This window comes from Chelonoidis abingdonii, chromosome 2 (genome assembly GCF_003597395.2).
Source record: "Chelonoidis abingdonii isolate Lonesome George chromosome 2, CheloAbing_2.0, whole genome shotgun sequence".
In the NCBI taxonomy this organism is placed as follows: domain Eukaryota; kingdom Metazoa; phylum Chordata; order Testudines; family Testudinidae; genus Chelonoidis; species Chelonoidis abingdonii.
In genome coordinates this window covers 264,649,677-264,665,940 of record NC_133770.1, presented here as the reverse complement: position 1 = coordinate 264,665,940, position 16,264 = coordinate 264,649,677, and the positions used below count along the sequence as shown (strand labels likewise).

At 43.9% G+C, this 16,264-nt stretch overlaps 1 protein-coding gene across 26 annotated transcripts in view; it reads left to right on the top strand.

The window, feature by feature from the left end:
* Window positions 1-16,264, top strand: part of UBR5 (ubiquitin protein ligase E3 component n-recognin 5) — a 152,771-nt gene that overhangs the window by 59,736 nt on the left and 76,771 nt on the right. For all 26 annotated transcript variants that reach the window (XM_075063148.1, XM_075063147.1, XM_075063145.1 and 23 more), the window contains 2 exons: window positions 531-648; window positions 12,942-13,126. In XM_075063148.1, coding sequence (XP_074919249.1) covers window positions 531-648; window positions 12,942-13,126 — 303 coding nt within the window. The remainder of the gene's footprint in view (window positions 1-530; window positions 649-12,941; window positions 13,127-16,264) is intronic.

The window sequence follows — 16,264 nt, the reverse complement described above, 5'->3', positions numbered from 1 at the left end:
GAACCCTGCTAACTATTACTAAACTAAATATGCTATTAAGGAAGAAAACGTGTGTGTGTGTGTATATGTATGTATATAAAAAAAAATAATTCTAACTATATACACGATAACGAATGAGAAACTATGAGTAGCTAGGGAAGCGGAGGTCAGCTAAGCCGCACTCCAGTGTTCCAACGACCGACACGGGTGGTAAGAAGGAACTGAAGGGTGGCTGGGTCGGCTGGGGTATATATCCGGTGCCATGGCGCCACTCCAGGGGGCGCCTAGCTGACCCAACGAGTGTTGCTAGGGAAAAAAAGTCTTCCGATGAACGTGCATGCGGCGCACGCACACCTAACTGGAATGGATATGAGCAACATATCTCGAAGAACAACAGTTACAAAGGTGAGTAGCCGTCTTTTGTGGTGTGTATACTCTTGCCTTTTGGCGACAAAACTTGCCAATGTAGACGAGCCCTAAGTTGTAGACTTGAGAAGCTCAAGACACTTCTTTTGTAGTTCTTGGTTTAATAATTTGTTTTCTTTCCTTAGGGGAGTAGTTCCTTTTAGCCAAAGGAAGAAGATGCTAGAAAAGGCCAGAGCAAAAAATAAAAAGCCCAAGTCTAGTGCTGGCATCTCTTCAATGCCAAATATCACAGTTGGCACGCAAGTAAGTACAACCACTGTATCGTGAGCTGTCTTAAGTGTTGTGGGACAGGGATACAGTTGTCCAAAAATATCAGGTGCCATTCTCCATTTATACTAAAGCCTCATCTGTGCACAAAAGTTATCGCCTTTTACTATGCTGGTATAGTTAAAGTGCTGCAACCCCATATATGTTGATTCAGTTATGCTGGTATAGCTTATTCCTGTAAATTTAGAGGAACAAGCTGTCACAGTTCGAGTTAACTGCATCTCTGACTACCTTCTGGTATCTCTGAGGGCACTCCACTTAGGTGACAGATAGAGGCCTAAGACCTGTCTCAGGATGGGATCCCATGATCCTTTCTTCCCAGACTGGGGACTTAGGCTGCAGTTTCTGCAATTTATTGTGATTATCTCAGCAGGTCTGACTTTTTAGTTCAGCACCTGTAGTCCTGTTTCAGAGACAGTGACAGGGTTAACCGGTGATCAGACAACTCTAACGAAGCTGAGTGCTGTTTATTCAGAATAAAAGCATTACAAAGAAAACGTCTTATGCATGTCTGGTTGACTGCCTGTTCAGTTAATCTCCCACATAGGGACCCTACTAGGATTAATGTACTTTAGGTCTTTTCTGCAGGGCCTGCCTCTCTTGTTCAGTCTCATGTTTGTTCTTGGTTTGAGTGTGAGTGGTGACTCTGTTCATGGCTGATATTTTATATTGTTTCAAGTTCATCTCCCAGGCCTCTTACCAGGTCAGACTAATATATGCTATTTCCCTTGAGGGAGATGAGGGCAAAACTTCCACAGATTTGTTACTTGTCTTGTTTCACCGGTGATGATTAGTATCAATTATTCCTCAGTGACTTCAGTTCTTGCAGAATACCCTTTAGTTCACCTGTTGAGTCAGGAATACAAATAACATTTAAAATTGATGCAGCTGTTTTTGAATATTCCATGTGCTCATCTCAATGCTGTAGATAGGGCCCTACCAAATTCATGGTCCATTTTGGTAAATTTCACGGTCATAGGATTTAAAAAAATCTTTAATATTGTGGTTTCGCATATTTAAATCTGAAAGTTACCGGTGTTGTAATGGTGGGGGTCCTGACCGAAAAGGAGGCTGTGACGGGGTCATAAGGCCATTGTTGGGGATGGCATTGTGGTATTGCTATCCTTAGTTCTGCACTGCTGCTGGCGACGGCGCTGCTTTCAGAGCTGGGCACCAGCCCAGCAGACACTGAGCTCTGAAGGAAGCGCAGAAGTAAGGACTGTAGTACTGTGAACCCCCTACAATAGCCACATTTCTCAGAAGACCAGCTTACACGGTTCCTGACACGTTTTTCATGCCCATGAATTTAGTAGGGCCCTACCAATAGGCTTTGAATATTCAGTGTTTCCAAAGTATCACATGTGTCACATAAGCTATACCAGTATAAGGCACCTTTATACCAGTACAACTACATCCAGTGAAGGGGTTGTATAGATTTCATTACTTTGTTTAGAAAGGTGGATTAAAAAAGTAAAAGGGCACAAAATTAACATGGCATACACATTGAATAAATTTTAAAACTGGCAAACTCTGGGTCTCGTAATTGTAAATAGGAAATCATCATCAAATGTCTGTTTCGGGGGGACAGGGCGGTCCTACAGGGATCAGTTCTTGGCCGTATGCTATTTAACATTTTCGTCAATGATCTGGAAGAAAACAAAAAATCATTGAGAGTTTTCAGATGACACAAATTTGGAGCGTGGACAAGTCACTGGTAGAAAGAGGCTTGGATTGTTTGGTAAGCAGAGCACAAGTAATGTGTTTTAATGTGGCTAAATGTAAACATACATCTAGGAACACAGAATGTAAGTCATACTTATGGAATCAGGGATTCTATCCTGGGAAGCAGTGGTTCTGAAAAAGATTTGGGGGTCATGATGGATAATTAACTAAACGTGAGCTCCCAATGCAATGCTGTGGCCACAGGGGAAAATATGATCCTTGGATACGTAAACTGGAGATTCTCGAATAGGAGTAATGAGATGGTTATGCCTTTGTGTTTGTTACTGGTGCAGCCACTGCTGGAATAATATCCAGCTTTGATGTCCACAATTCAAGAAGGAGGTTGATAAATTGGAGAGGGTTCAGAGAAAAGTCATGTGAATGATGTTAAAGGATTAGAAAACCTGTCTTATAGTGATAGGTTCAAGGACCTCAATCTATTTACTAGAGCTGTTGATTAATTGCAATGAACTCACGATTAACTCAAAAAGTTGAATTGTGATTAATAGCCGTTTTAATTGCATTGTTAAACAATAGAATACCAATTGAAATTTCTTAAATATTTTGGATATTTTTCTACATTTTCAAATATTGATTTCCATTACAATACAGAATACAAAATGTACAGTGCTCACTTTATATTTTTATTAAATATTTGCACTGTAAAAACAATAAAGGAAATAGTATTTTTCAGTTCACCTCATACAGATACCATAGTGCAAGCTATTTATTGTGAAAGCACAACTTACAAATGTAGATTTTTTTTGTTTATTTCGTTTTTGAGTGCAGTTATGTAACAGTGTTAAACTTCAGAGTCTATAAGTCCATTCAGTCCTACTTCTTGTTCAGCCAATCACTAAAAGAAACAAGTTTGTTTACATTTACGAGAGATAATGCTGGCTGCTTCTTATTTACAATGTCACCTGAAAGTGAGAACAGACGTTCACATGGCATTTTTGTAACTGGCATTGCAAGGTATTTACGTGCCAGATATACTAAACATTTGTATGACCCTTCATGCTTTGGCCACCAGTCCAGAAGACATGCTTCCATGCTGATGACGCTTGTTAAAAAAATAATGCGTTAATTAAATTTGTGACTGAACTCCTTGGAGAATTGTATGTCTCTTGCTCTGTGTTTTCCCCATATTCTGCCATATATTTCATGTTATAGCAATCTCGGATGATGACCCAGCACATGTTCATTTCAAGAACACTTTCACTACAGATTTGACAAAACACGCAGAAAGTACCAATGTGAGATTTGTAAAGATAGCTACAGCACTCAACCCAAGGTTTAAGAATCTGAAGTGCCTTCCAAAATCTGATTGGGATGGGATCTGGTGCATGTTTTCAGAAGTTTTAAAAGAGCAGTACTCAAATGCAGAAACTCCAGAACCCGAGCCACCAAAAAAGAAAATCAACCTTCTGCTGGTGGCTTCTGACTCAGATGATGAAAATGAACATGCATCTGTTTGCACTGCTTTGGATTGTTATTGAGCAGAACCCATCATCAGCATGGAAGCATGTATTCTGGAATGGTGGTTGAAGCATGAAGGGACATATGAATCTTTCAACGCCAGCTACAACAGTGCCGTGCAAACGCCTGTTCTCACTTTGAGATGACAATGCTGCCCACTTCTTGTTTACAATATCTCCTGAAAATGTAAACAAACTTGTTTGTCTGAGCAATTGACTGAACAAAGAAGTAGGACTGAGTGGACTTGTAGGCTCTAAAGTTTTGCGTTTTTATTTTTAATGCAGTTATTTTTGTACATAAATCTATATTTGTAAGTTTAACTTTCATGAGGGAGAGATTGCACTACAGTAGTTGTATTGAATTGAAAAGTACTAATTTATTGTTACAATGCAAGTATTTGTAATAAAAAATAAAGTGAGCACTGTACATTTTGTATTCTGTGTTGTAATTGAAACCAATATATTTGTAAATGTGGAAAAACATCCAAAAATATTTATATAAATAGTGTTTGTGATGGGTTGGATCATGGAAACCACCTTAGGGCTCCCAACTGATGTGTCAAGACTACTTCTGCCCCTGCTTTCCCTGCCCTCCCAGTTTGGGACTTCAGTGCTGCCTGGTTTGAGCCAGACCCGCTAGCCTGCTACAAACCCAGACCCAGGTCTGAACCACATCCTCTAACAGCTGTAGGCTTAAACTGAAAGCAGCTTAAGTAGTATTCCTGTCTTTAACGTTCAGATGCCCAACTCCCAATGGGGTCCAAGCCCCAAATAAATCCGTTTTACTCATATAAAACTTATTCAGGGTAAACTCATAAATTGTTTGCCCCCATAACACTGATAGAGAGGTATGCACATCTTCTCCCGCCCCAACCCGGATTATACATACACTGGCATTAATAATAAAAGTGATTTTATAACTACAGGAAGTAATATAGGTTCCAGTTAGTAGCACAGACAATAGTGATTACAGCAAATAACAAAAATGCAAGTCTAGCCTAGTACAGTAATAAAGAATACAGATAAAACTCGCCATCAGATGTTTCAGTAAGTTAATGTACAGAAGATCTTTATCTGATCAAATCTTTCTCTGGTAAAGCGTTATGTTCAGCTCAGGTGGTAGTCAGTATTTTCATGATGGTGCCCTTTGTTCTATTCCACTACTTGTATACTTTGCATAAGGCAGGAATCTTTTCTACCTCTGTTCCAACCCTCTTCCCAATGGAAACTCAGTAAAGATGTTCGTCTCAGGTGCATGATCACATCATGTAAGACCCCTCGACCTTCATTTCTTTCCAGCATGACTCACAGTGAAGGCTGCGGCAAACAGAGCCATCCACATCATTTGGCGGGTGATGGACCAGCAAATCCAAACCACGCATTAATGGCCCACAGTTGGCATAATTTACATAGCGCTCAGAGTATATCTAAGTTGTCAATGATCAAGAGATGACATTAAGACAAAGGTTGACGCACCTCGGAGTAGTAATAAACTTTATGTATGGTACCTTTACAGAACCGTTGCATGAAGCATAGTTATTACAGATTAATTCACAAAATCATGAAGGGCACTTGTCATAGAAGTTCATTGTTTAACAGCACAGACTTTAATAATGTAATGCTGACAGCCATTGTTTACTAACAAGGTAAGGCTGGAGAGTAACTTGATACAGCCTATAACTGCTAGTGAGGAACAAAGAATAGATGGGATCTTCTTCTGGCACACAAGGTAAAAATGGTGTATACCAATAAAACTAGCAGGATTTTTAAAGGGGACAAGACATTTGTTCACATTTATGAAATACCACATAAGTAGAATACTAAAGATACACAGCAACAATGTTGTTGGCTACTTATCCTATAGAGAACCTCACACTCACACTCTACTGTCCACTCTTCTCTCCTCTCATCTCTCATTCACAAGTTTGTATAGGAGTTATTATGGATACTCAGCCTAAAAGTGACTTGTGACAGAAATACTTGGTCAGAGTTACCCTGTAACGAGTGGAGCCGAGTCGGGCAGGTGCTAGATGCTCCTGGAGGCTGGAGCAAAACATAGATTAAAGCTCAGTCTTTCAAGTCCAGTTTTATTAGGGATTCTTCCTGTGTATTAGTCATGGGATTTGTTCATTCTGCGTATGCCAGAAATTATAATCAGCAGCGTGTCTGGCTCCTCATTCTGTCGATGTTGGTGTTAGGTGCTGGGAGCGTGGATCCCAGTTCGCCTCCGGGGGTCACTTGTTTAGGATTCCACTTGTACACTCGACCTTCTGGCGACCTGAATTTTAGGCGTGGTACTCCTAACCATATACACGTCTCATCATTAAAGCTAGGAATCATTCAACATACACTCGTTATTTAATTCATTTTTTCACTGGTCTCTCTACTTTTGTGTGTGACGACTCCTGTCTTTCTAACAATTACAAGAAGGAACACTAAAGTGAGATAACAAATGATATTACAGGAGGTGGAGGTCACTATTTGATAGATGATTAAACACTGTCATTCGAGAGAGCGGCACTCTTAGAGTCAATAACCCTTTAACAAGGTGTATACAACGTATTTCTGTGAGCACCTGCTCACACAGACCAACTGGTGGCTTGCAGGTTAGAGGCTAAATCTGGGGAATCACATTTATTTCTAATATAAACCTTTAGTTATAAAGTATTAATTAACATTAAATCATTTCTAACAATAAATCATTTTTCATATAAACCATGTCTAATATAAACCTTCTTTAGTATCCCTACAATGGTAGGATGTTGAAGTGAGACAAATTCAGACTGGAAATAAGTAGTAGTTTCGGAGTTAGATTCCCAGCTGGGGACTTCGCCTTGGACCAGGGCATGCCCCATTCCCCAGGCTTTAACCCATGCTCATCGTGCAGCCGGACGATGTCCATTAACAACCCCCATGAGCGGTGTTTGGGGGAGTCCCCCAGAAAGGATAAGTGAAGGATTTGCAAATACTTTTGCCCTCAAACTCAAAAGGAGTGGGATATCCTCTTGGAGGCTGCACTTCGTCCTGTCTCAGAGACCTCTCGAATGGACTCCATGCCTGGCACTTTGGCATTAGCATGCAAAGCACTGCTAGCACCAGAATCTGCTCGGCACCGTTTCCCCCTTGCCCGTGCCTAAGAAGCATCTGAAGTCGAAGTGCCTACCGGCACTGCAGGAAAAAGGGGCTTTGGGCAAAGGATCTGTTAGGTCACATGCCTGACCTGGAGCTACTTGGGTGTACCGGTGTGGTTGGAACCCCTAGCCCAGCTAGGGATCCACCTCTGACTCCTGGGAATGGTAGGGGGTTTCGGCCACTCATAGGGCCATCTGTCCCCGAAGTGGGCCTGGCAGCCAAAGAGAAAGTAGGCAGGTTGGCACTACCGACTCTAAGCCAGGTGATAGAATTGGCTACGGTCCCGGTATCTAAAGGAGAAGCGGAGCATCCCTGGACTGCAGGTGTCGATCCCCATCACCATGGTCTAGGACTTCGGCACTGCAGCCTTGATCCTCAGTTAGAAGACCCAGGTCTCTGATGCCAAAATCTCTACCTACAGGGCATGCTGAGTCTCAGTGCTGATCCCCGTACTCATGGTGCCGATGGACCTTCCACCAGAGATCACCACAGTGCAGATCACCATCACCTGGGTGGTCTCCCGGGCATCAATATCTCTTCCCTTCTCTCCCCCCTCCCCGCCGGTGCAGGATTGTTTCCAGTTGTGGCACCAGTCTCCAGCTCCCTGGTACCGCTCTTCGGGAAGGCACAGAACCTCACCCTCTCCTTATCAGTTGCCAGTGAGGGTCTATTGGCAGGCTCAGGCATCTACAGCTCCACTTGGTCACCAGGAAGGCAGTGGTCCAGGTCGGAAGGGGAGTTCAGCCCCTCACCGATAAAAGGCTTATCGCCATCAGTGCTCCTCCTGTGGTGGCTGCATAGAAGCAGTGGCCGTGGCCGTGGCTTGCTCATTACCAGTACTGGAACCCGTGGGGCGTACCTGTTATGCTGGTCTTGTACTCCCCCTGTTCCTCCCAGGCCAGTTCGGACAAACTGCCTTTGGCACAGCTGGCACCACAGTCAGAGCACAGTGCCGAATCCAGTGTGGGGGCGACTCAGCAAGCCCTGATGCCCAAGGAGCCATCCCCAGATGAGCAAAGGGATGCCGCTCTTCCCCCTCCCCCTCCCCCCCCCGTGGTGCAGTCGTCTTCGTCATCTCTGGAGGAAGTGGTGACAGGTCCCTTGCAAACGAGCAGCCCACCTAATGTCTTGGAGGTCAGCCTGAACTTGGAGGTCAAGGAGCTAGCGAAGGAGTCTGATGACCTCTTTAATGTCATGCTCTTCTCCACTCTGGCCCAGGTCCCGTTGCCTGTCCACCCAGGGGTCCTGAAAATTGCTAAGTCTTTGTGGAGATCTCCCTCTTCCATTCCACCTTCCTCCAAGAAGGCGGAAAAGAAGTACTATATGCCAGCAAATACCTGTATACCCACTTCCAGTGGGGTCCCTGGTCATGTCCGCCATCAACAAAAGGGCCAAGTGAGCGGCACACAGAAAAATGAAGATACCAGGATGCTGGACTTATTTGGCAGGAAAATTTATTCAAAACAGCCAGCCTGCAATTATGAATGTCTAACAATCAGGCCCTGCTAGGCAGGTACAACATCAAGCTGTGGGACTCCATCAGCAAGTTCAAGGAGGGCCTTCCGCAGGAGTTTGCCATCTTGGTGGTGGCGAGAAACGCTCTCCAGATGGTCTGGGATACTACGGAGTTGGTGGCCGGGGTAGTTGCCTCTGTGGTGGTCATGAGCTGCAGCTCCTGGTTGCAGTCTTCTGGCCTGTCCCAGAAGATGCAGACTAGTCTTCAGGACCTCCTGTTTGAGGGAGCAGAGCTCTTCTCAGAGCTGACTGATGCACAGCTCCATGGCCTTAAAGACTCCTGTGCCACCTTCTATTCCTTGGGCCTGCAAACCCCTCAGTAGGTTAGAAAGCCATTACGTCTCCTGCCTCCTCCGTCGAGGTCCGGGGGAATCTTTTGGTCCAGCTCCTACAGGAAGAAGGACAGAGACAAACTGTTTAAGTGGCGACACCCTTTGTCTTCCCATTCCTCTTCCCAGCCTGGTTCTTCCAGAGGCCAGAGAAGCCTAAAGCAGGCATTTTGAGGATCCGGGAATTGGTACGCTGCCTTTGACTTAAAGGACATGTATTTTCATATTTCCATTTTCCTGGGGCACAGGTGTTTCCTTTTTTTTTTGTGTTGGACCACCGCCATTTTGAATTCACGCACTGCTCTTCAGGCTCTTGTCAGCTCCAAGGGTGTTTACAAAGTGAATAGCGCCAGTGGCTACTTACCTGAGGTATGTAAATTTATCCATACCTTGACTCTTTGTTTAATAAAGGGCCGATCTCGGGATCGGGTGCGGTGTCTTCTACCTGGTTTGCTCCACAAATCACGACCTGCGGTGGTTAATAAATGAGAAAAAGTCAACCTTAGTTCCAGCACACGGATTAGAGTTCATCAGAGCAGTCCTTGACTCTATTCACGCCAGGGCCTTCTCCCTCAGACCTGGTTCCAGGCCATGGCGGACCTGATCTTATGTGTGCAGGCCTACCTTCTTGCTGCCATTCATGCGTGCCTGCAGTTGTTGGGCCCCACGGTAGCCTGTACTTACATGATCTGACATGCATAGCACCACTTCAGGCTGCTACAGGCGTGGCTACCGTCAGTCTACGTCCCCAACAGACACAGCACAGACCATGTGGTCAAGGTCCTGGACCACATCCTGTTATCACTTGCATGGTGGAAAAATTCTGCATCGGCATTGGAGGGAGTTCCGTTTGTGGCCTTCCCTTCATTGGTTAACCTCGTCTCTGATGCTTCGGACCTGAGATGGGGAGCCCACCTGGACAATCTCAGCACGCAAGGTCATTGGTCCTGTCTTGATCATTCCCTACACATCAGTGTCAGAGAGCTCAGAGCAGTCTACTTGGCTTGCCGTGCCTTCCTGCCTCACCTAAAGAGCAGGGTGGTCCAGATCCTGATGGACAATGCAGCAGCTATGTTCTATATCAATAAGCAAGATGGAGCCAGTTCATCTACCCTTTTCCAGGAAGCCCTCAGGCTATGGGACTTCTGTGTATAACATGACATCTATCTCATAGCCGCACACCTCGCTGGGGCCAGGAATGCCTTGGCAGGACCTTCTAGTCTCGCCATGGGTAGCTTCTCCATCCAGAGGTAGTCAGCATCATCTTCCAGAGGTGGAGTACTCCCCAGGTGGATCTGTTTGCATCCAAGCACAATAGGAAATTCCACGTTTTCTGCTCCTTTTGAGGGTTCGACAGAGACTTCCTGTCAGATACTTTCCTGTGCCCGTGGTTGGGGGGGCCTTTATTGTACACCTTCCCCCTAGTTCCACTGATCCACAGAGTCCTCATGAAGATCAATTAGGACACGGTGAAAGTAATTCTCATAGTGCCAACACTGGTTTGGCATGCTACTGGACTTCTTGATGGCTGCTCAGTTACAGCTACCACTCCAGCTGGATCTGCTGTCACAAAACCAAGGCAGTCTTCTGCATCCGAACTTGGTGGCACTGCACTTTGTCTTGGCTGTTGCATGGTTCAATGCGAGGGAGCAGAATTGGTCAGCTGGTGTCCAGCAGGTCCTGTTAGGCAGCAGAAAGCCTTCCACCAGAGTGACCTACCTGGCCATATGAAAGCACTTTGCTTGTTTAGACCTTAGGTAACAAGTGGGCCTCTCTGCAGTTGATCTTGGACTACAGGCTGGTCTACGCTGGGGAGGGGGTAATCGATCTAAGATATGCATCTTCAGCTATGTGAATAGCTTAGCTGAAGTCAAAGTATCTTAGATCGATTTACCTCGGATCCTCATGGTGTGGAATCGACGTCTGCGGCTCCCTGTGTCAACTCCGCTACCGCTGCTCGCTCTGGTGGAGTTCCAGAGTCAATGGGAGCACGTTCGGGGATCGATATATCGCGTCTAGATGAGACGCAATGTATTGATCCCTGAAAAATCGATCACTACCCACCGATATGGCGGGTAGTCTGGACGTACCCCACCTTTTGCATCTCAAGCTCCAAGGCCTGTCCCTTTCAGCTATCAAGGTCCACTTGGCTGCTCTCTCAGCCTCCCATCCACCGCTCGACGATAGGTCAGTTTTCACACAGGACATGACTACCAGGTTCCTCAAGGGCCTCGAGCACTTCTACCCGCACGTGAGGGACTTGGTCCCTCTGTGGGACCTGAATCATGTGCTGTCGTGGCTCGCGGGACCCATCTTTTGAGCCTCTGGCTTCCTGCTCTCTCCTCTTCCTTTCCTGGAAAGTCACGTTCTTGTTTGCAGTAACATCTGCTTGCCTGGTCTCTGAGGTTAGGGCTTTTACCTCAGAACTGCCCTATTCGGGTTTTACAAAGACAAGTTTCAGCTGTGGCTTTCCTGCCTGAGGTGGTCTCAGTTTTGTACAGCCCAGAACATTTACTTACCTGTTTTTTTTCAAAGCAGCATAAGTCAGAGGAGGAGTGTAGGTTGCATTCCCTAGACTTCAGGAGGGCGCTAGCCCTCTACATTGAAAGAACTAAGCCTTTCCGCAAGTTGGAGCAATTGTTCATCATGGTGACTGACAGGATGGGAGGTTGTCTAGTGCCTTCTCAAAGAATTTCTTCTTGGTTCACTGCATGCATTTGCTGCTGCTACGATCAGGCAAGGATGCTACCTCTGGCGATTGTGACCGCCCATTCAACCAGAGTGCAAGCCTCTTTGGCAGCTTTCCTAGCCCAAGTGCCTATCCAGGACATCTGTAAGGCGGCCACTTGATCGTCCATCGACACATTAATGTTCCTTTACATGCTTATCCAGCTGCCCCGGGGCGATGCTGGTTTCTGTAGAGCAATGTTGCAAGCCGCAAGTCCATGAACTCCGAGCCCACCTCCAAGGATACTGCTTGTGTGTCCCCTAGAATGGAATTGACATGAGCAAGCACTCGAAGAAAAATGGTTACCTACTTTCCATAACTGTTGTTCAAGATGTGTTGCTCATGTCCATTCTGTTACCCGCCCTCTTGCCCTTCTGTCAGAGTGGCTGGCAAGAAGTAACTGAGAGGGTGTAGGGTTGGCAGCACTGAATATACTGGCGCATGAGCACGGCAGTCAAGTGGGCACCGCAGCTGACTCTGTGGATACTGGTAAGGCAAAAATCTCTGACTGCGCACATGAACGCGCATGCACCTAGAATGGAATGGACAAGAGCAATATATCTCGAAGAACATGGCTACCACTCTGAAACCTGTCACCATGCATTTTTTTGGTGTTATGAATTTTAACTAATTGCACTCTACAGATTCACTAGGAGTATAGAACAAACAATACTGATAAAGTAGCTTAATCTACAATTGTTATCTCTTTCAAATCTCTGTACATGAGCTTTGCTCACGTGGTAGCTATTTGTCTATAATTCAATTTGAATTGCTTTAAAAAGTAGTAAAGAATGTATTATGGGCTGTAGGACTAAACACTTGATGTACTCTATTGAGAATACTGCTTTATAAGTCATTCAGTATTAGGCTCTGATCTGGTAAATGCTTAGTTTACTCATATAAGCATTTGTCAGACTGGGGCCTGAAAAGGTCTGAAAACAACCTAAGACACTCATGCTGCGTGATTATGATAATGGTGCTAGTCACACTGCCAGAACAACATCTTTCCAAGGAGCTGCTGCTTTGTCCTTATTGACTCCCCAGGAGAGGGTGGCACTTTTCTAGGAACACCTTTTTTTTTTTTTTCCCTAACATTCTTTTCTGAGGCTGGCCCTTTAAGGCTATAGTTGCTTGGTAAAGTCATATTTGAAATGGCCATTTTGCAACTAGCAACTGCTGGTTGCATCTGCACCTATTGTGTCCACTCCTCCCCTAAAGTTTTTCCCTTTCTAATTGATGAGGAAATGAGACACTTTCACAGAGATATGTATGGTCAATGTTTGCTTGTACTCTTATCTGAATCAATATCATTCTTTATCTGATCTTGCATAGAAATATTCATCTATTTCTAATTCTTGTCTGTAGGTGTGTCTGAGAAATAATCCCCTTTACCATGCTGGAGCTGTGGCTTTTTCAATTAGCGCTGGAATTCCTAAAGTGGGTGTCTTAATGGAATCCGTTTGGAATATGAATGATAGCTGTAGGTTCCAGCTTCGATCACCAGAGAGCTTGAAAAACATGGAGAAAGCTAGCAAAACTACTGAGGCAAAGTAAGTGCACTAAAAGAATCTGTATATATTTTTGGAGTGAAAATTTACTAGTGGCGTAATATTAATTGAGATACCGATTAATTGATACTGGCAGTCATGAGTTTGCATCAAGCTTATATGAAGTTTTTGGCAGACTCTGAAATTAAACAAAATCCCCATAGATTCTGCAGGCGGCTGCTGCTGTGAGCTCTTTCCTGACGTCACTGATGGAGATTACCTGGCAAATAACTATTCAGTAAAATTGATTATTTTAGGGGTAATGAGTGAGTGACACAAATCACTTATATAGTAGAACCTCCACGTTGTGAATACCTCGGGAATGAAGGTTGTAATTCTGAAATGTTCCTAACTCTAAATAAATGTTATGATTCTTTCAAAAGTTTACAGCTGAACATTGACTTAATACAGCTTTGAAACTTTACTATGCAGAAGAAAATGCTGCTTTCCCTTCAATTTTTTAGTAGTTTGCATTTAACGGTACTTTACTGTATTGGCTTTTTTTATGGTCTCTGCTGCTGCCTGATTGTGTTCTTCTGGTTCCAAATTAGGTGTGTAGTTGACTGGTTAGTTCATAACTCTGGTATTTAACTCTGATTCTAGTGTATTTAACATTAAATTGATGGGGTTTAGAAACATAGCAGCATATGAGAAAGGAGGCTGTCTTGTGAAGAATCTCAGGATAACTGAATCTAAAGGAGAAATTATCAGTGATAGGGATCACGGTAGGCAGGCAAGCAAACAGAGGCATGACAGTGCCATTTGTTGAAACTACTGCGCCATTTAAAAAAAACTCTATTGGTCACTAAAAGAGATTTTCATAGGGCAGTTATTGGTGATTCCAGTGTTCTCTGGTATCACAAGGATTGCTTGATGTGAGAGGGAAAAACAGACTATTGGGATAACTGAGTTGTAAATGTCAGGTGGTCTGACTAAAAGATGATAGGGTTACTGTACACCATATTTATGTTTCAGTCTAGTTCAGTCAGTAAATTGTGTTCTGGAATTAGAGAGAGGAAGAGAGCACCCTATTTGCCTATTGGGTCACTTGACTGTGCTCATTTTTGCTGTCTACCCTGCTCACCTAGAAAATCAATACGTTAATATGTTTTTTTAACTTCATAGTACTTATTTGAAAACTTCCAGAAATTAACGGACTTATCATTTTGATAAGGTTTTGAGCTTGCCTTAGCGCATTTGTTGTAGAATTTTGTAGTTGCTAAATTGTTTGAGTGTTTCCTCCGGTTCTTAATCAGACCCTTTTCTGGAAAGTTGACATCTAATAGATACTTACCCTAACATCCACTAACAACCAGAAATTCATCCTTGTCTAAATAACTTCTTTCAAATAAAAATTTAAGGTCACTGGATAGGTGGTGCCATTGTTCTCTCTCCCTATGGTACTTACCAAATGACCAGCTTAGCCATTACTTCCTCCTGAATAGATCAATTGATAACCTGCCAGATGTCACTGTTGCCCTGGCCGCTCCTCACAGCATTGGCCACTGCTTTTTTCCTTTGTCGTAATGGTGTTCAGGTCAGATGTTTCCACTAGCATTCCTCTTTACCATATCCTTCTCCTGCTTTTAATTGTCATTTCCTCCTCAGAGTGGTCGCTAGTATAGCTCAGATGTAAAGAGTGAAGGTAATCTCTAGGGGAAAAATCAGTAAAACAGTGGTTTTCAACCTGTTTGCAACCCTCAGGGGTCTGCAGACTGTCTAAGATTTCCAGAGGGGTTCACTCCTCCATTTGAAACTTTTGTAGGGGTCTGCAAATGAAAAAAGGTTGAAAAATCACAGCAATAAAATAAGCAAGAGCATTCAAGGTAAAGTCCTCATAAGTTCCAGAGGGCATTAGTCCACTTTTTTGGGGGGAGTGGGGGGAAGAGAGGAGAGACCCTTGTTTTTTTTTTTTTGAAATACAATTGCTTTCCCAAATAGGGGTAATAGTTTTCAATCATTAGTGGTGAGGGACTGAAATTTGCACCACATCTGTTACAAATAAAAAGTACATAGATCTGCAGTACTTAAATATAATTTTGGATAGCAAATAGCAAGTTAACACAATTTAAAAGAAAAATGTGTTGCTGATACCCTGTTTTGAGAGGTGGTAGTTGACTTGATGGTCTTGCTTTTAGTTTACTAAATTAAAAATTATTGATTTGTTTAATACATGTGACCATATTTTATTGCTTTAGCTTTTATTTGCTTTTGGTGGAATATAATTTCTAGCTGGTATTAGTGTGTGGCAAAGCAATAAATGATGCTCTTCTGTATATTATAGCAGGAGATTTTTAATTAGGTAAACTATTGATATTTAACAGAACATGGTCACTAGCTTATAACATCTTGTCATAACTTGACATCACACAATTGATGGGGAAGGAAAACAACAATCCCAAAGGGGTGATTTGGTTACTTTATCAGTTAGATAGGTTGTTGAATGTTTTACTAAAAAGCTTTGAATTGGTGGTGCCAAAATATAAAGGAAAATTCTTGGAAGACCTCAGCTAAGGCGTATGGGGTTGAGCGAAATCTAGAGTGTTTGTTTATTCCATCTCAGAGTGAGACTCAGATTTACTGGTAAAGCCTGCGTTTTCAAATTGCCTAAATGTGCTGTGACAAAGTTCCTCTATCCTGGTGAGTCCTGCGCTTATTGACGGATTTGTTTCCCTCAGAGATTCACCATGTGGGTCAGGGAACAGCCTAGAGACCTTCCCCTCTGGTAGAACCCACAGTCCAGGTTAATTTGTCCTGTGTCTGATCAGGAGTTGGGAGGTTTGGGGGGAACCAGGGCCCGCCCTCTACTCCGAGTTCCAGCCCAGGGCCCTGTGGACTGCAGCTGTTTAGAGTGCCTCCTGGAACAGCTGTGCGACAGCTACAACTCCCTGGGCTACTTCCCCATAGCCTCCTCGCAACACCTTCTTTATCCTCACCACAGGACATTTTTCCTGGTGTCTGATGATGCTTGTACTATTCAATCCTCCAGCGATACGCCTTCCCACTCTCAGCTCCTAGTACCTCTTGCTCTCAGGTCCTCGCATGCGTGCTACAAACTGAAGTGAGGTCCTTTTAAAACTCAGGTGCCCTAATTAGGCAGCCTGTCCTAATTGAGGCTAGTGGTTTCTTCTCAATTGGCTC